The sequence below is a fragment of the Lytechinus variegatus genome, chromosome 7 (assembly GCF_018143015.1).
Source record: "Lytechinus variegatus isolate NC3 chromosome 7, Lvar_3.0, whole genome shotgun sequence".
NCBI classification, from domain to species: Eukaryota; Metazoa; Echinodermata; class Echinoidea; order Temnopleuroida; family Toxopneustidae; genus Lytechinus; species Lytechinus variegatus.
The window spans coordinates 39,282,644-39,303,272 of record NC_054746.1 but is presented as its reverse complement, the minus strand read 5'-3'; the positions used below and the strand labels follow the sequence as shown (position 1 = coordinate 39,303,272).

The 20,629-nt window shown below is 35.2% G+C and overlaps 1 protein-coding gene across 1 annotated transcript; it reads right to left on the bottom strand.

Annotated features, from left to right (window-relative positions):
• Positions 1–8,826: 8,826 nt before the first annotated feature.
• Positions 8,827–20,424, bottom strand: LOC121418017 (organic solute transporter subunit alpha-like). The gene is made up of 7 exons (XM_041611720.1): positions 20,068–20,424; positions 17,381–17,550; positions 15,588–15,661; positions 12,969–13,133; positions 11,053–11,164; positions 10,040–10,292; positions 8,827–9,358 (listed from the first exon to the last, which is right to left on the bottom strand). Exons 1-7 carry the CDS (start codon positions 20,129–20,131, stop codon positions 8,964–8,966), a joined length of 1,233 nt encoding a protein of 410 aa, XP_041467654.1. The 5' UTR covers positions 20,132–20,424; the 3' UTR covers positions 8,827–8,963.
• Between the last annotated feature and the right edge of the window lie 205 nt (positions 20,425–20,629).

The window sequence follows — 20,629 nt, the reverse complement described above, 5'->3', positions numbered from 1 at the left end:
GAGCACAGTAAACATACAGCTTAATAAAAAAAATTTGATACTTTTGGCTTCCCATACTTAAACCACAACTTTAAACCTCAGTTTAAGTTTAACCTGCTATCAGAACACGGGCCAAGTGGTTTATTCTGGTGTTATAACGGTGTGCCTTCACACTGAAGGAACGTCCCGCTAATATTACTATGGTTTGCCTAGCGATAGTTTGTTGCGGAGTTATTGCGAGGCAAGGGTAGTCCCGGGTAGTATATTGCGGGTCCCAGAATTCACACCGAAGGCATCACCGCGGCTACAGTCCCTGAAACGTTCCATTACTGTAGTGGAGTTTGTCGCCAGAGGCCTACCTACGGGGGGGCAGAGGGGGCAGTCTGACATAGCCCTGTCCCCCTGACGAGCTTGAAAACCTTTTTTTTTTTAGCTTGTCTAATTTTTTCTGGTACGAATGAAGACTTTTTTGATTGATAACCTTTTTTTTTCTTTTGCTTGTCAAATTTTTCGACCAGTTTTGCCCCCCTCCCCCCGTGGAAAATCCTAGGTACGCCACTGGTTAGGGTATGGGGTAGCTTATACCTTGGCTCTACGTCGGCCGTACGGCGAGTCGAAAACAACCGTTTTATTCATTTTTATACAAACCACTTACATGTAGCTCGTACATAATGTAAAACGAATGTTTTCGACTCGCCGTACGGCCGCCGTAGAGCAAATGTGACCAAGGTATTACGACCGGGGAGCGTTTCATGAAGGGACTTGTCAAACGTTTTATCCGACAACTCCTGTTTTATGAGACAGTTACTATAGTAACATTTCTTCTCAACCAATCAGAATCCAGGAAAGTTGTCAGATCTGACAACTTGTCGGACGAAAATATTGATGAAACAACCCCCCCCCCCCCCCGGGCTTACGATATGCGGGATGAGAATATTTGGTTAATGAATGAAATATTCCGAACTTTTCGTATTTACTACGAAGAAACCCTCAACAACGCATCAATTCCTTCGAAAATGCTAGTTAAATCACAATGGAGACTCGCTGATCTGAGATGCTTTTGTCGGATGGACCTGGAGACATGCGTCGGAATCTCTTGACTCTGGACAACGACATAATAATTGCCTTTATTCGTCCTGTGCAAATCTTCGAATATATCTGCTGTCCCAGTCCACCAACTTTCGACAAAAGCCTCATTTGAATTTGGATTGCATTTTCAAAGGAATCGATGCGTTGTAAAGAGTTTCCCCGTAGTAAATGCGAAAACTACCTATATATCAGAAGAGAGGTGATCTGTCATCCAGGGGGGGGGGGCACTTACATTGGCGTAACGTAATAAGGGTGTCAACAACACTAAAATAATGAAAAAGAATATCTATTTTCGCTAGGAAAGCTACGTGTTTAGGGTTAAATTTGCGACGGTGTAAAAAAATCAGATTAAATATTTTATAAAAGGTGTACTTTTTGCCCCAATTGTTAACACTACGTATTTAGAGTACGGTACGATTTGCGCAAGATGTGGGAGGTGGGGCTGTATTAAACCCAATGAAGTAGGTAAAGGTAAAACCGACGTCCGTGACATTACAATAAAAATAATGCTGTACTTGTTTAGACGGTCAATTCAGGGAATACTTGACAATAGTATCGTTTTGTTTCCAATGCTTGTTAAGGATAGGGTTTCACACGCCTATGCTTGTCAAGGGCGCATTGTCAGAATATGGAAAATACGTGTTTGGGGTGCTTTTCGACACCCAATGGTCGCGCATGGTATCCACTCGTCAATGGAAGTGCCCCCCCCCCCCCGGTCTGTCACGCATCCTCTTACTTATCGTATATGCTCTCTATTTCTTTCCTACTCCATCCCAGTCCCAATCTCCCTTTCTACCCCTCTCCTTCCCCTCTCTTTTTATCTTTCACCCCCTCTTCATCTCTCCATCTGAACATATCTCTCATAATTTGTCCTCTTTATTTTGATTGAGAATTCCTGTCTAGAAGTAGGCTGTAAAAATTAATCAGCGGACAGAGGTCTACTCTTCTGTAATAATTTTATAAAGGGATGGCGAAAGGCGTTATTATTATTTTTTAAGTCGTTTTCTACATAATACTGAGACACTGAGAGTAAAATGACATAAATTATAGGGGATACATTTGCTATATAAATTCAATAAATTTAATATTCGCAAAGAAAGTCACAAAAACTGTTTTAATTACAACAGTAGCATAGTAGTAGTAGAAGAAGAAGAAGTAGTAGTATAGTAGAAGTAGTAGTAGTCGTAGTAGTAGTAGTAGTAGTAGCAGCAGCAGCATAGTAGTAGTAGTAGTAGTATAGTAGTAATAGTAGTAGTAGTAGTAGGCCTAATAGTATGCAAATGAGGGGATTGATGTCATCCACTAACAATTTCTTGTGCATTTCATTACATGAATATGAAATATTCTAATTTTTCTTATTCTCATAGTCTTTATGACATATGATTCTGTATAATTTGAAAAATCGAAAAATTAGAATTGTGAAAATGGAAGAAAATATTTTTTGATGAATACGAAATGAACGAAATAGTTGACAGAACATAGAAAATACGGTAGTTAATCCCGCGCCATTCTCTTTTATATAAAATTATTAAAATACGGCGTGACTTTATTCAACGACCGTGTTAAAAGTAAACCAGTAGAATGTCGCTCAATATGAGAAAGGAGCACTGAACTGGAATCATCGATAATTTCTACAACGTGAACATAATGTCGTCTAATGATGTGGAAATCCAATGGAAAAGTGCTGCACGCAGTTAGAAAAAAAGTGCTTCAGCAACGAAGCAACTCAGAATGAGTTAAGCCCCATTTCTTTTTCGAAAAAGCAAGCAATCATTTTTACATTAAATATTTCATATCGAGTATAGGTCAAAAGCCGAAAGGAACTGTTGATACAAATGCGTTACTACACCCCTGGATTTTCTGATGATATCAACATAATTGTGTTGATTATAAACCAAGCCTAGACGTGAAGAGGGTGCAAAAATATTGAAATATATTCTGAAGCGATCAAGTTTGGTTCACGATATAGGTAAAATTAAAATCTCCTAATCACACACTGCCGATAAGAATAAGATTGGTTTGTGAAGGTCTTCGATAACTTGTCACACTAACAAGACAAGAAGCATGCATTCTGAATATGTTTTTTTTTATGCAATCAAGGTTTCAAGGTGTGAAGGAACAAATACTCGCTATATTAAAGTGGATGATGCGAGAGATATTGCCTATTATTACCCAGATATTTCAATAAAAATAAAATTGAAACAACACTGGTGAAGGTAACGGGATCTACTTCCTCCCAAGGTTAACAAACTTCCTTATATCTAAATGATTATATCAGGATTTTTTAACTTCAAAATATTAAGTAAATTATTGATTTCCTATTTCTTAAATGCAAGAACAGAAAGGAAGGGTATGAAATTCTGCATTGAAAATAATTGTTTAATAGTGGATGCAATTTAACTTCTAAAAATTTGAACAAATCGAAGTGATTTGAATCAATTACAATTGGATTGGTATTGGTGTTGGTCATAGACGCGAAAGCATTGAAGCAATCTTCCCGGGAACCTAATTCATCTCACCTGGGTCGAGGGCAGCCCAATGTTGGAAAATTTCTTGCTTAAGGAAAGCATGCTGGAATTCAAACCCACCTCCCTCTGATAGAAAGAAGAGATATTCCTAACAATTTGGCTTGTCAGAATTTTCCTCCGAAAAATTTGCCCCCCCCCCTTGGAAAATCCTGGATCCACCCCTTGCCAAATATATTACTTTTTGTTATTGCTCCTTCGAGACAAACTCGCCGTGGACAATTAATTAGAAAACTCACCTTTGTTGACAGAACTATTCACTCAGCAGTATCCCACCATATTATTATCTACAAGGACGTACAATAATCGCTTATTCCTAAATCACTAGTAATAATTATAATGACAAATCATATTGCAAACAATCTAGAAAAGGGTGCTTGCTACAACGTAGAATATTGTTCATATCTTCCAGACGAATAAAATCATTTAATGCGAGGTCATGAGCTATTTCCTTCCCGTAAAGCGATACGGCCTCGAAATTGTCAGTTTGATTGTGTACTACATCATGCTGTTATTTGCTCACTACTTTGACGGCTTTGTATTTCAGTTCCACACCACATCAGAATTAAGTAGAACACATTGACATCATAATCTTTATGATTAAGTTAATATTAAGCAAACGCATGACTAAAATTCATATACAATAAATGCCACCATGAGAAAATAGAAACATGATGACAGCGGATCCAAACAGTTTTCTTTGTACAGGAAAATGGTTCTAGATTTAAAAAATAAATGTGGGAAAGGTGAACATAGAAAAGCATAAAAAGTTGAGACAAAGATTGACGACATTTCATGATGTTCCTTCACGCCTATTTCGATAAAGGATAATATATCATGAGCATCATTAAAATGATGATGTTTTAGATGAAGATGCAAACATTAATTTAATGGAGAAATTGTTGTAGAATATACTAGTAGCGGATGTTTTCTTTTAAAAATATTAACAAAACAATTAAACGAATGTGTAATCTTGTCAATGATCTTATAAAGAACATTTAAACAATTTCATTGTCATTGACATGCAAATCATCCAAATAAGAATAGTTTACTTGAACATTCTCAGAAAAGAGAAAGTTATTGTATCTTGTTTCATGATACGGTTAGTCATTGGTAAAACGAGTAAAAATCTTATAGAGGGAGAAAATATGACGTAATTATGTTTACACAGAACAGTCCTAAATAGTTGCGAGCGGACCCCCCCACCCATCGACATTTGAAATAAAAATTAACCTTTTGTCACAAAATGCTTTTTCCTCTTATTTCCTGTCTTGTTCTACTTCATTATTTCTCTGTTGTGGAACTTTCATTGGGGCAACTGGCCAATCCCCCTCCTCACTCTAAAATCAAGAAATGTTAACATAATATTTGAAAGGTTGGAGGAGTGACAACATTTTCTAAATGTTGCATTTACCACTTTAAATGGTTCTACCCATAACACTTAAAATGTTGGATTCATTGGATGTTACATTTGGAAAAGGTTGTCACTCCTCCAACCTTTCAAATGTTGATTTACCATTCGAATTTTTAGAGTGCTGTACGCCGGTGCAGTTATCATGACGTTCCTGGCATCATGACTAAGAAATCGAATGATTCAGGAGAGTAGTTGACCGTGTATGAGAGACAGTTTTGAATGTCACGTCTGTATAAAAGAATAACATAACATAGGGCTATGAACCCAACATTCGAGATAATCTAAAGAAGATATCAATGTATTATGTCTCATTCACGAAATAAGGCCGACTGGGTCTATATTATAAATAAATGCGTAGATTTGGATGGAGAGATAAGGATGGCGATGAATAATTGGTAAAAAGATGAGTTAGAATGGCTATAAATAGCCACGCCAAGGTAAATTACCTCTTGGTCTACACACCACTTTCCGCCTAATAACCATTAATTGCCACTTAGCCCATTTACCATTTGTTTAATTCTCTTTATACTACCCATTTCGTCTATAACCCACATGGTCTATAGAACTTATTATATAATTACAGCAATTATTTATAAACCAAATTTTCATTTTTAGGTATGCTCCGGGTAGGAAATAATATGATTTAAATTGATAAAGAAAACAAACACTGAAAATTCAAATCCGGACAACGAATACCAAAGTTTTGCTTTTCAAAGATTTGCATTATTCCGGTAAAACAGTTCCAGGCATGTCTTCATGAATATTCAATGAGCAAATTGATGTCATATCCCAACTTCTCAATTTTTTCTACAAAGAACTGAAAAATTTTGTTTGACAACTGATTTAGTGCATGAGATATTAATTGCTTCAACGCTTTTTAATTATAGAGGAGACACATAATTCACACATGCATGAAAAAATGAAACAAGTTTGATTTCATGTAATAACATCATCAGCCCACCTAATGAATATTCATGATGACGTGCATATATCTATTTTTACAAAATACTGCTGAACATTAAAATTCAATAACTTTGATATTTGTCATCAGATGTTCAGCGTTTTGCTTTGTGAATTTTACTCTATTTATTTAGATATAAATATTTTCAGCCCCGGAGTACCCATTTAGAAGAAGATGGAGTAGAAATTATACCATAATACTGAGCATTAGACCAAGTAGCTATTAGACCAAATGCCCTAATACCGAGTTGGCAGAAATCTTAGAATTAAACCAACTATACCAAGTGGATATGTCAAAGTCTCAGAACCATACAGTCTTGGCAGACCACATTTTCATCCAGATAACCGATTTCAGGTTGTAATTTTCAGGTTCCTATTTGATACTACATTTTTCATTTTGTAAATGTCTCCCTAAAAGGGCTGTTATATGCGGGTTATTGTACGGAGTGGTCAGCCTTTTTCTGCTTTAATCATATTTATTGAAAACAAGAATTACATTTTTGATATCAGTAATTGGATTTGCTAACAAACACAAAGAAAATCAAAGGAGTTACATTCTTTATAAGAAAAATCTTTTTTGTTGTTGACAAAGTGCTATTGTGATATCGAGAAATATGTTATAGATGAAACATTCAGATATAACAGGCAGTCCCTTTACGAGTGCAATCTCTATACACCCTTTATCTCAGGTGACCAACCTGTACTGTATAATCATAGAGCTATTAATAGCTCCATGGTATAATCTATATACGCCTTAGTATATTGCCTCACAAAGTCGCAAAGGATTTTTCTTTCTTTCTTATTTAGCTTAGATAACCAACGAAACATAAACTGAGCCGCTCATGATGTGCAAATTTGGATACGGTATAGGCCTGACAAACAGTAGGGAAAATATAAGAATACAATCATGCAATGTGGAATAAACTTCAAGATCAAATTTTGAAAAGAACCATGAAAGATACTAGATACGAAATTGTTTTAAAGACTGTGTAAAGCTTGGTATAGGATAAATACTATTACTTATGCTCCTGTAGAATTCAAAATTCCAATGATTCCATTCTAACACTCGTGATAGTGGCTGTTGAAAAGCCTTTCAACGGCTGATTCTGTACCCCTCCCCCCCCCCCCCAATAAAAAAACGTTAAAACCTATTTCCATATCACCTTCTCTCGAAGAGTGGTGAATTCGTCTGAAGACGGCCAATCATGAAGACAGCTCTGAATATATACTTTTTAAAGGTTAGCAGCTCTGGGAGTTAATTCAATTTATGCATGTAAACGTTTAAGGTGGTGTCACACCTTGGCGTTTTAGACAGCGTATGCCCGACGTATAAAAATTTCTCTAAAACGTCGGCATACGCTGAACTTTGATTTTTTTTCAACTCTGGGCGTATACTTAGCGTATTCATAACGAGTTGGACGTATACATAACGTATTAGTAACTTATATCGAACGCTTCGTTAACTTATAAGTAACGTATTCCAACGAATGCTTAGCGTATTGCTGGCGTACACAACTTATGCCCTACGATAGCCTAACTTACGCATAGCGCGCTGCAGCGTATTGCTGACGAACACGTGTCGTAGCCTATAAAAAGGCTGCCGCTCGACTGTTCAAATCATAACCGCACAATACATCACCTATCAACACCACCGCCATGCCGAAGAAAACTCCTGTGAACCCCACCTTTATATACCAATTCCTATAAACATGATAAACGTTGTCAATACGCCATTATACGGTAGCTGTAAGTTATAAACACGTTCAGTAAGTTTTGTGGTCGTCCGGAGCACGTCTTCATACGTCAATATACGTTGGAGTTAAGTTACACTTACGTTCAAAGCACGTTACTCATAGGTTAGAAGTAAGTTTTAGGGTACGCTGGACATTATCTCGACGTATATCGACTTATGAGTAACTTACGAGTAACGTGTGTCAACGTGTATCAACGATCGCGTAACTTGCCTACAACTTATGGCCCGCGTATGCGGGACGTATGAGCCATACGCTGGCATACGTCGAAAAATTTTGTGCTTGCACAAAATTTTTCGACGACCTCGCCGTATGACGACGTATACCAGCGTGTTTTAGCGTACTCTTAACGTATGCAAAACTTACCCGTAGCGTATTCGACGTACGCCAGCGTATTCGCCAAATTCCTCATACGTCGGGCATACGCTGTCTAAAACGCCAAGGTGTGTCCAGCGCCTTTAATAGCTTCCAGTGCCTGTTTGCATGCTTGAGTACCCACCTTAAAGACTGCATTGTTCCACTGGCCTGCGGATGACACTTTGTTTCATACAGTGGGTCAGTGCATGGTAAGTGTCATGTTGTGGGTGCTCAAGCATGCAAACAGGGTATATTTATATGTATATTTATTTTATTAATATATTTATATTTACATGTATTACTTTGATTTATTTATAGTTTGTGATTGATTATTCTTTGTTCCTATATGCACTTTTTGATATTAAGAGTCTGATGACAATGTTTTGTGTGTTTTTTAATTGAACATGACAATAAAAATAATTGAATTGAATTGAAATGTCTTTCTTTTTCTTAAAATTATTTATAGTTTGTGATTGATTATTCTGCGTTCCTATGCACTTTTTGTTATTAAGAGTCTGATGACAATTTTTTGTGTGTTTTTTAATTGAACATGACAATAAAAATAATTAAATTGAAATGTCTTTCTTTTTCTTGAAATTTGACCTTTTGAGCATTTAGATTACAATTTAGTAATTGGGTATCAAACGGTTACAAGGTTTATATCCTAAAAATTTCAGCCCATTCTACGCATGAAGAGTGTTTATATAAAGAAAAAAATATCCAAATAAAAAAAAAACAATGGACATCTATACATTCTGCCTTGACAAACATGAAAATGATGATTTGCATCATAGTCTCTGTTGGCGATGATGCGAATGAAAAGAACTGTCGCTTTTCTCCAGCCTGTTGAAGTGTAATTCCTATATTTTTTTTTGCTGGTTACTATTATTAGCTGATTGTATGTCGCCGACCATGTCTCGTGCTTGTCGTAAATTGTCTCTCAAAGTTTGTTGAAAATTGGTCAAACATTGTCTCTGCCTGCCCAGGTTCTTCATCAATGGTTGATAATTCAGGAGGCTGACAGAAGTCGATGTCCATATCACCAGAACCAATGACAGTTTGAGCACGTGCACGACCAACATCGATACTCGTGATCGACGGACGTGGAATTAACTGGCGATCAGGTGGTCGAGGTGTTATTCCAATAGGGCGGATGGAAATGATGTTTATGAAGGGCGCTGATGATACATTTCCAACAACGTTACCTTCGCTTCGTCTATAATAGTATAGGATAAATGGAAATAGGATCCCTGCTTCCAAGATGAATAGTATACACTGCATGACTGGGAAAAGAAGAACAAGAACATTAATTTGATAATGACTTTATAATCTTGAAAACTACAATGAGTCTTCGTTTGGTAGAAGAGTTTATCCAAGAAATTTAACTTTTATTTTCTTAATCAATTCCATTTAATTCAATTCAATTCAATTCCATGTGGAAAAAGGGTCGGAGAAGTTAAGCCCCATCTTTATATAAAGTGTTGTAGAGGCATGTTTTATTTCACTGGCGTAGAGATGGGGGGGGGGGGGCTTTGGCCCGTGTCCCCCTTTCCCTATTTGTCGCGGCTAAGAGAAAAGGGAGAAAACAAGAAGGGTATTGAAAAGTGAAAAAATCTCTATCTGGATATTATGTAAAAATCTATCTAAAAATTCGATGTTTGTATTTAAAAGTCTTGTTTTGCTCGTTCGCCTCGCTCGCTCTCAACTTTATATATTTTCTACCCCATAAGTCATCTCTGCCCCCTCAAAAGTTTGAGTTCATTACGCTACCTTTTTATTTCTATTTAGACCTCATTTGGAATTCCTTATCACAATAATTTGATAAGGAAGAAATATCACATGAAGGATTTTGGGACCCCCCCAGCGGAAATTCACATTTTTTATGAATCTACCTTTTGGAGAAGGAGGAGAGATGGAAGATGGTAGACTAACGGAGTGAAGATAAATAGTGAAGGAATACTTACAATTGGCTCTTGCCTGGTTAGAGAAAGGAAAGGTGCATTCTAACAATCGGAATCTCATTATTAGACTAAGTAATGCCGGTTGAATGTTACAGATCACAATACCAAGTTTGATAAAAGTAAACTTAGTCCTGACATGGAACGGCTGAAGAAACCTTGTAGAAGCTATGTAAATCATATTCAATGCCATCATTGCAATCACTGATGAAAATATGGTCGTGGTATTTACAATCGCAAGTGGTCTATCTGAAGCCATCTGTATAAGAAGAACACGGGAGGGGCATGTTTCATAGTGATTGGGTCTGTAATCTGCATATACATTTTTAAAAGTATAATGATAATGACTGTTGCAGTTATTTCGTATACATTATTCTGACTTGAATTATTACTAAAAATTAATGGGCATCTTTGAGTTCCTGCAGTAATAGATGGGACTAGGCCTCTCTGAGACTATATAGCGTCTCATTCATTATACGTCAGCTACACTTTTACAATAATTGGTTAAAACATTATCCAATTCTGTGTAGTTTTAAACCAATAATGCTTTTGGGTGAAAACTACACAGTATTGGCTGAAAACTACCAAGAGTCGAATATTTTTTTAACAACTAATTGTTGTGTGGACAGTATATGTTGCCAAACATTTTAAAACTGTACGAAATGCTATGCACTACACCTCAAATTAATTATTTAATAAGTATAAGAGATCTTTATGAAGCAAATATTTAATCGGGACCCGATCAAAGATTGTGCATGAATGGATTCGAAAGAAGATATGTGATCCATAAGAAAATGTGCATGAAGTACAAATCGTTATTCATAGAAATTATTAGAAATTGATTGAGGAATACATCCTCTCATGCGCCTGATAATCTTGTACGAATTTTCTTCGATTGACTGTTTCATTTTTTGATATATAGGGAATTTTAACACAATACTTCTATATATTTACTTAAATATGAAAAGGCCTACTCATACAGAAAGAATGAAGTTTGAGACGGAACTAAAATACAATACCTTATCAGTTAAGTAAACAGCATCTAACCATATAATTACTCCAATGAATGATGTAACTGGTTTGAAGATGGCCACTTGTAAGACAGCGATTTTCAACCATTTAAAACTTCGCCTGTAGATGGAAAGTGTATTCAACGTTAACTCATAAAGAGTACTGTCATCTGCATCTTGAAATATATTTTCTTCTGATCGGAATCATTCAACATCTCAATTGGATCAAGATAAATAATGGGGGGGGGTAAACCCTTTCCACCGTTCCACGTTTAGAGTTTATCGCGTTCGCATTTCGCATTTATAACGAGATATAAACTCCTTAAAAAAGTTTGGAAATCTGACTGTGATCGATAATCTCTCCTTGGTCTCAGTGAATATTATTATGTGTAATTTATACCAATGAATAGATCATTTAATTTTCCTTCAAAATAATGATACCCTACATGATAATGATTATGGTTCACATCAGGGGCCGCGGAAGCGGGGGGGGGGGCTTCAGCCCCCTCCCCAACTTTTTTTTCCAAAACCGTGTACAAAAACGTACAAATGACCATAATTTTATGATTGTGATTTTTTGCACAGTCAGCCCCCCCCCATTTTGAAAACCGTTCAGAGGCCCCTGCACACGGAGGTGCAGTGCCTTGAAATGTGGGGCAAGTTCAAAATTTAAAAGTTGCAAAATGACAGAATATTGAAAGTCACTGTTCTTTTTTTCCGCATTGATGTGTGAGTTTCTCAGCGGTTTCTTTTGTTTTCATGCAACATTAACACGGAATCAATCATACCTCTGCACAAGCAAGTACATAACAACTAACAAACTTGCATGGGTATGTCAAACCACGACCCAAGCCATGTTATCTCGCAGAACCATCACTTCATAAACCACAATAAAACATCAAATATGAAGAAACAGGGTCTTGATTTGAATGGATTTTCATCTCTGTTGACACAGACAAAAGAATCATTTTCTTTATTGACCCTTCATGACTATTTCTGCTAGTTTTGTAACTTTTCAAATCCTACTCTTTTCGTGATGACATGATCATAACAAGCATGGTATCATTTTAAAGAAAATTAAATGATCTTTTAATTGGTATCAAATATGCATTGTGTAAAATTGGGAGTTGGGAGAAATTAATGGCCAAACTCAGATTTTTTCCAAACTTTTTTTGAGGGGTTTGTAACAAGCATAAGGCCTTTACCTGGCGTATAAATTATCTCGTTTTCAATTCAATATAGATTGAAATATTTTAGTTTGCGCTTCATATTGCGTAATTTTTATGTATTTTTAAAGCGATGAAAAAATGGGGGGGGTAAAAGACTTAGCTTGCATTTCACGCTCGCATTATTGGTTCAGTGATTTTCGTTAGATATCCTGTTCATCTAACATTGCTTTAAATGCCAAATTTCGGGTCAATATAAGCAAAACAAATTTCTTCTCGGTCGCTTCGCTCCCTCGCAATATGAACCCCCAAATTTCCCATTAAATCATGTGCCACCTTTACGAATTTATGGACTAGCCCTTTGGTTTTAGTCCATTGCCTCACCAAAACAATTATATGGATAAATTATATTTTTAAAAAATCAATGAAACAAACAAGCAAATTAATTTCAATGAAAACACTGACAAACAATAAGTCAAGTATATCAATTATTAAATTTGTAAGATGTATATATTTGTAAATCTAGAAAGCTAAACCTTTGTAAAAAAAATATCAAAAATTGGTAGTTGGTAGAGATGGTCTAAAATGAAAATGTGGTGGGTAAAACTAAGGGTTTAATTGCACCACTGCTCTGTAAAATGATTTAAGAAGCACGTGTACTGATAGACACGTGCATGAGCAAGTATAGGAAAGTGAAGGATGATTGTAAATTGTTATTATTTTTTAGCTAAATGATAATCATATCCATAGGGTATATACCTTGTTAATCTTTTTTCTGGTAAAAACAAACAGCAGCATGTGAGTGGCGTGCTTGCTAAAGGGAAGGTGAAACGCTCGGCAGAAAAACGATACATCATTTTCTCATAGCCTCCATAGTAGTTCATAACGATGACCAGGAATTTAAACATTGTAAATGAATAGCACCTGCAAAGAAAGTGTTATCATTACTATCATTATTGCAAACAACATGACCTGGCCGGAAGCGTCATTTAAAGGACAGTTCATTATTGAGAAAAAAAATGATTATCGATAAGAAAAGCAAAATGATGATGGATGAGAAGCCCCTATCCTATATAACTTCACAATCCCTTTATACCTTAATGAGAACAATATCACAGCAAAAACTGTGGTGTTAACCGGTGTACATAGAGGACCACACCAGTTATTTTACACCGGTGTTAAATTGGTGGTGTTAGTTTTACACTTATAGGTGTTATTACACCTTTGGTTGTTATATTTACACTCTTTGGTGTTTTAACAATCTTTAGGGTGTAATTTTAACACCTCAGGGTGTGGTCCTCTATTAACACCAATTGGTGTCAGTTTTAACACCACATATATATTCTACATAGGGAAGCGATCCGGAGCGATTTCAAATGCTTAGATTCACAACTCTTTTTTACCCATCAGTAATTGCTGATGGGGGCTTGAATCCCCCCCCCCCCCATTATGAGACATAACCAATGATCGCTTTTGAATCTAGTATTAGCCTATTTATTTCTTTGTGAAAATTGCTGTTTGATGTTTATATATTTATTTTTCAAAACATGATTATCAGATTAGATGTAGATTTACATAAAGCAATAATCCTAGTAAGAAAGGTTGGATCAGGCTTGTAGAAATCCCATCGAATATAGGAAAGATAGCAGTTATTATAGGTTTTCCCGTCCAATTTCGTCAAAATTTCAACCGATTTAATGATGTAATAATTCAATTTGCAATTAATTTGAATGACCTATGAGATCAGCATTTAAATAGCCAAATACTTGATTTGATTTAATTCTACTGGCACGCGATTTCATAGTTATTTCATTTAAACATTTATAAAGAACGATCAAATTAAAATAGCTGAGTAGTGTTTTCAAATTCGCACCGGTACCTTCCTTGCGAACGTTTAGGAATTCAAAATCATTAATATGCAATCACTTACAAGATATGGACAGTGTTTTTCGTTGCTGTTTTTTTTTTACTTCTTTTGAATAATTATGGAAATGGGTTTTACTCCTAAATTGGATGTTAAAATTTTTATTGAATTTTACATCTGACAGACCATCATTGGGACAACAACTCGTTTTTGTTCCACTTTCATAACTATAGACTGTGGTCAATACCATGATACCCATCCCCTCCCCAAAACGATTTAAATTATATACAATAATGTAAAATAAAAAAGAACAAGATGATGAAGAAAAATACCTACCATTGGTATACAAGGTCATCGACCCACTCAACGGCGGATCCAGGGGAGGGCACAGCCGACTCGTGCCCCCCCCTTTAGAGGCACAATTATTTTTTTTTCGTGGACGGAATACCCTTATTCTTTGGTTAAAAATCTTCTTTTTTTACTCGTCAAATTCCTCCGGAAAATGTGCCCCCTTTTGGGAAATCCTGGATCCGCCCCTGCACCCACTCATCAATCACTAAAAGAATATGCGTTTACAACCATATCATAATTATAAGTGTTGCATGAATTACGTCTTTATCAAACATAATGGAATAAATGATTCTGACTGAAAAGATCCGCAAAAAATAGAAATATAGGGTAAAGTTTGAAAAAAAAATGAATACAGAAACATGATACATGTATCTGAATTTGGAAGTTTAAAGTGCAAATATGTGTGCCGATAAATGAAATTGAAAATGGTGTTTTAGGCGAAATTAAACGATCAGTTCGTCGTCGTGAAATTAAATGACACCTTAGGGCCATTAATTTGAACGAACTTCTCTCTAAATTGAATTTCTACAAAATTCAATAGAATGATATAGAACGGAATTGAATACTAAATGAATGAAAATGAACCATGTGTGCAGAGGGTGGACAGAAATCTTTCGAATTTGAACGTCCTTTCATTAATTGAAATGCAACTCTGATGAAATTGGACGGGAAAACCTATATTAACAGCTAGCTCAGCAAATTAATTAAAACTTTGGACCTCATTGTATGCGTTGATTGTGATGTTTAAAAATATATTCATATATGTCATAATGAAAAACAAAGAAGTATAATTGCCTTTCAAAGACATCAGTCAAAAAGATTTTGATAAGACTATTTTCATTTCGTATAAAATGAACCTATTAAGCAATCATTCAGCCTTTCCATGTAGAGCTATATTAATCTGGGAAGCCTCTCAACCCACCCCCACCCCCCACAAAAAAAGAATCGATCAATCAATGAAAAAAATGAATTAATAGAACAATACAAAGTACGATTACGATTAGATAAATATATAAGTATTAATTGAGAAAAAAATATACATTCATGCCTATTTTATTTCATTGTAATTGCAAATTGAATATTTTTACAGAAAGGAAGAGTTTCATATCCATATATGAATCTTAAAATCAGGCAACATTTTCAAAAGGGCAAGGTATACTTACAATGATGCTACTAAGTTACAAAATGTTGCTGATACAGGTGAGTATACTCCAGGTAAAACAACACAACTCATCACCTGTATGTATGGAAGATATATAAACATTGTAAAAAATAAAGTTGTACTTAAAGTTGGGGCGGTGTTATGGTATCTTGATTCGCCCCTCCCCAACCCCCCCCCCCCCCGTGGCCAGAGCCGCAATTGACATAGAGAAGTTCAGAATAACGTGATGTAATTGGGAAATGCGAGATATACTCTTCTAATGTTTGAGAGAAGTATGTGAACTATAATGTTTGTAACACAGTTTTCCCTTTTCTTCAAAGTACAAAGAATATCTCACTCATGTTTCGAATTCAAGGGCAAACAAACCTGAATATAATCCATGTATCCCAAATATTTCATCCTTTGATCCAAATTGAAAGGTTTAATCCATTTTGTTTTCCTTAATGTCCTTTAATCTACGACACCGAAATGATTTTTTTTATTGCGTCTTCTTGTCTACTTCCATTCGAATCTAATTTCTATTTTAAAGAGATAAAACAAAAAGAATCGATTTGTATCTTTAGAACAATTCTTTATTTCAAATTTTATACATCTCCAAGTAACGCGCATAATGAATAATAATTACAAAGCTGATGATAAACGTATTCATTAAGCACTCCTCTATAATACAGTGCGTATCAAAAAAGTTTACACTTAAAAAAAAATCCTGTAAAATTATACATTTGTAATATAACTGTCGAAAAATATTTCCACTTGAGTGAGCACCACTTGCTTTTGAAAAGTTAGTGAAAATGATTTGCGTAGAACTTGGAAATTGTTATGCGAATAAAAGTAGACCTTGATCATGAAGAACACATGGAATTTAGCTAGTAAAATTTATTTGAAGATATCTTTTACCTTTTAAATTTGTTTCCTTGCCCCAAAACACTTTGAAGAGTGCATTGCGCCCCATCCACCCCCCTCCACACACACACACACACACATACCGAAGCTATCGTGACGATATTTGTTTTACATTGAGCTGTTGTTTACATGAAATTGCTTCGGCTTGATTTTCATTTTGTTAATCATTTTCAGTCCTGGAAAAAGTGTGGAGAAAAAAGTATTAAATAAAAAATAAAATGTAATCTCACTTTAAATAATAAAAACTTAGTGGAAAAAAATGCTGGAGATGTCTGATATAAACTTTTGTTCAGATTCAGTTATGTCTACAGATCCAGCTGGCACAAAAAGGGTAAAGGTTGTGCTTACTAAGTGATGAAATTTCAATTTGGGTGGCAAATTATTGTTACAAAATGCTTGAATGTATGCCCTTTTTTTTCAATTGACTAAACGTGCAAGGGAAATGGGAAATGTTTCGCAGGGTAAGTTCGATTTCGCACTTTCCCCTTGACATTGCGTAAAAACGAGCATTTCCGCGCAAACAGATTTCTGCGAGCTCTATAAAAGTGGACAGTGCTTACTCAAGTGTAACATTCTGACAAAACTTTTACTTTCATTGGATAGATGAGGCCCAAACCCAAGAATATCTATATGTGAAAAAATTACCCACATGTTGTATATTATTTAATTCCCAGGGCTTTTTCAAAGTGTAAACTTTTTTTGGATACGCACTGTATAGCTCGAAGAACCAATGCCTATATAGGGGGATTGATAATTTTCACAATTTTGTGTTTCTTATTTACTTAACAATCATAACGCGTTTTATGATTTGATCACATAATTCGAAAGTCATATGCATTTACAGTGATTTTCCATGAGACAAGTGAATGTTTTGGGGATTGTTTGACTTACCGGCAATACAGCAATCATCCACCATGTTGTTATACGATGATTGGAAACTGCTGAAAGTTGGACCTTATTACTCAGAAAACATGCTGATTCAATTAAAAAGGCTACTAGTAGAACTGTCACTAATGTGCACGCGATAAGCAAAGTCAAGTTGACGGGCCTCTCAGAGATTCCTGAATTAATATAATTGGAAAGGTTAAAAAAAGAGAGAAAATAAAAGATTGAGAATGGATAGGATGAACAGGTGAGATCATAATTAGAATATAAAGTTTAATACAGAAACAACTTTTCTAAAATTTCATAATTATCAAAAACTGCATGTGACAGGGCAAGATAAATCAGGATGTGATTTAGGAGTATATTTTTTTTCATGAATAAGAAAAAAAACTTTTAAGCATAGTCCTATCTATTCGCCGCTAGTGTGATATACAGAGCATATTGAAAGATAAATTTATTTTTCCTGAAATCCTTAAATGAAACGAATTTTCGATTTCACTACAACCACCATTGTCAATCTTTGTTATGATGATATTTCAATTTTGAACATCGCAGGAAATTTTGTGAACAAGGCAGGATATGGGCGCAGTGAGAACGTTGATTAAACTCTGATTGATATTTATATATATTGACCTGTTGCAAGACTATATCAAATAACAAGATAAGGAATAAAATATTATTATTATTATTATTATATTAAATCAATTCACTTGAAGCTTTCTACACTGTGAAAAAAAAAGAGTAAATTTACGTTGGTCATTTTTTTGTTGGGTAATATATACGTTGGTTATTGTTTTGTTGGGCATTATGTACCCAATACTTAGGCAAATTTTTACTCTGCCGCTGCCAAAATACAGATGTCCAATTGTTGGGCTAGTAATTGCCCTGCTGAGTGGTAAATGTTGCGAAACTTTACGATCACGAGTTGCGCTTGCAGCATGCTACACACGGTCGATAAGATATGGAGGAGCTTCTAGATGACTGGGGGCTGGGGAGCCTCGCTGAATCTTTCATAGATGAGTTGCTTAAACGTTTTTTTAATTTTTTTATTTTGGACTTTACGTTAAGCATAATTTGTAAGGAATTTGTCAGAATAGGCCTACATACATGACATATATCTGACGCTGTTTTGTTTTTGCTTCACTCACTTGAGATATGCACTTGCACTTGTATGCAGCGTTATTGTGCATGCAAAGCACTTTCGGATAAGGTCTCCGGATCGACACGGACCAGGTACACGAAGTGAGTGTAGGCCTTGCCCAGATGTTGGGTTAATAACTTTATTAAAAAGTTGGGCAAATTAATGTCCCCCAAAATGTAGTTCAAAATATTACCCAACAGTTGGGCACATTAATGCCCCAACAACGTTGGGTAAAATATTGCCCAGTAGTTGGTAGGGTTGACTATCGGCCCAACGTTGGGCAAAATATTGGGTAAAATATTGCCCAATTTTTTCACAGTGTAACGAGTATTTTTTGAACAACCTATTATTTAAGGGCAAGCAATTAATTCCAATCGCCTCCTCCCTCCATACATCAGAACATGGGGCTCTTCCCTTCTCCAAAGCATTCGCGATGTCCGAGTAAAAAAAGAATATGAAAACATAGGAAACTCATCAAGAAGCATAAAATCAGTTCTTGATATGTTCCCTGAAGAAAATGAAGTCTTTTATTCTGGAAGATGCAATAATCCACACCGATACTAATTAGACACGCTCTTGGGTTCGTTCTGTTTGTAATGAGCCATTCACTATCAATTTGGGTTTCGTTTCATTAGGAAATGGGACGTAGTACGCCCATGTTACCAATTATCAAGAGGGTCAACCCATTTCGTCTGGATACTGTTGGATGAAAACTGTCTTATGTAAAGCGTTTTCATCATTAATATGATTAAGTCGAATGAATGACGATTAATAATAAATACTCTCTAGTGCAATGCGTATTATGCTTAAGGTACAAACAAAATGTGTACCAGGGACAAAATGTTACATAATAATGTACTTTCAATGAAGTTTTATCGATTTCTAAATTCCTCTTGCACTTTCACTCATATAATAACAGTTTACAATTATAAAAACGTATGTAACCTATTATTTGAATGCATAATTTATATGAATTTATTTTCCCCCTTGATTTCTTGTAATTTCTAATACTTGTTCCTTTTGAACACTAAAATCATTCTTTATATTGTAATTATATTATGATGTAATAATGTTGACTTCATATTGTGTTGTATATAATGTGTTTTTATGATTGTTTTATGTATATAATCATGTTTTGTGCAGGACCCTGGTTAATAACAGTGTGTCAGTCACTGAACAGGCTACCGTGGGTAAAGAAGACGAATCAAATAAATGAAAATAAATTATCACAATTTCATTACGATGATATAGACCCATTTTGCTAAAAATAATAATAAAGTTTTACTTATTTCTGACTTAATTTTCATTATACATATTAAGTATTATATTTAACCAGAAGGCTGATTTTCTTTATTAATTGAAACTAGAATCATTTCATCACTTTTATTTTCATATAGCAGTTGTAATTACCATGTCAGCATAATTGCTTATATAGCCAATTTATCAACGTATCCGCAAAAATTTGAGTCGTGCCGTTGGTATATATCTTTTTTATTCATTCAATGTACAGATATCTTAATTATCATAATTTATAGTACTTTACTGTTCTTACCTGCAAGATAATCACTCGTGCTTGGTATTCCACTAGAGTTCTCTAAACAGTCTAAGGAAGCCATCTTTCTCTCAATTCTTCAGTGTATTATCCACACTGAACTTGCGAACTTCAGTGATGAATAACATATCTGCCATGACTTTTGTTTGAATCCAACATGCTGATGATCATCAAGTAATTCTTAGGAAACGATAGTTCTCAAAGTTTATTTTGCGGCTTCTTAAGTTTTCAAGATTTCTTTAATAAACAGGATGTTGATACGTTATATCATAATACATAGTTATCGATACATCGCTATGAAATCCTGCAATTTGTTGTGGTGAAGTGATTTTTTTCATACTAGATACAACGTGCAAGGTGACTGTCAATGATTAATTTCGGTGATTTTAATCACCTTGATCACGTTTTGTCCTTCCATAATTTGATAACGAAGAATCAGAGTGTAACGTTCAAGGATAATCATGAGATAACGGTGGTTGACTGGAAAATTAGGGAATTTTGATAATGATAGACTAAATAAACATCAATCAGTTTGATCAACTTCCTCAAATCCATTACTGAA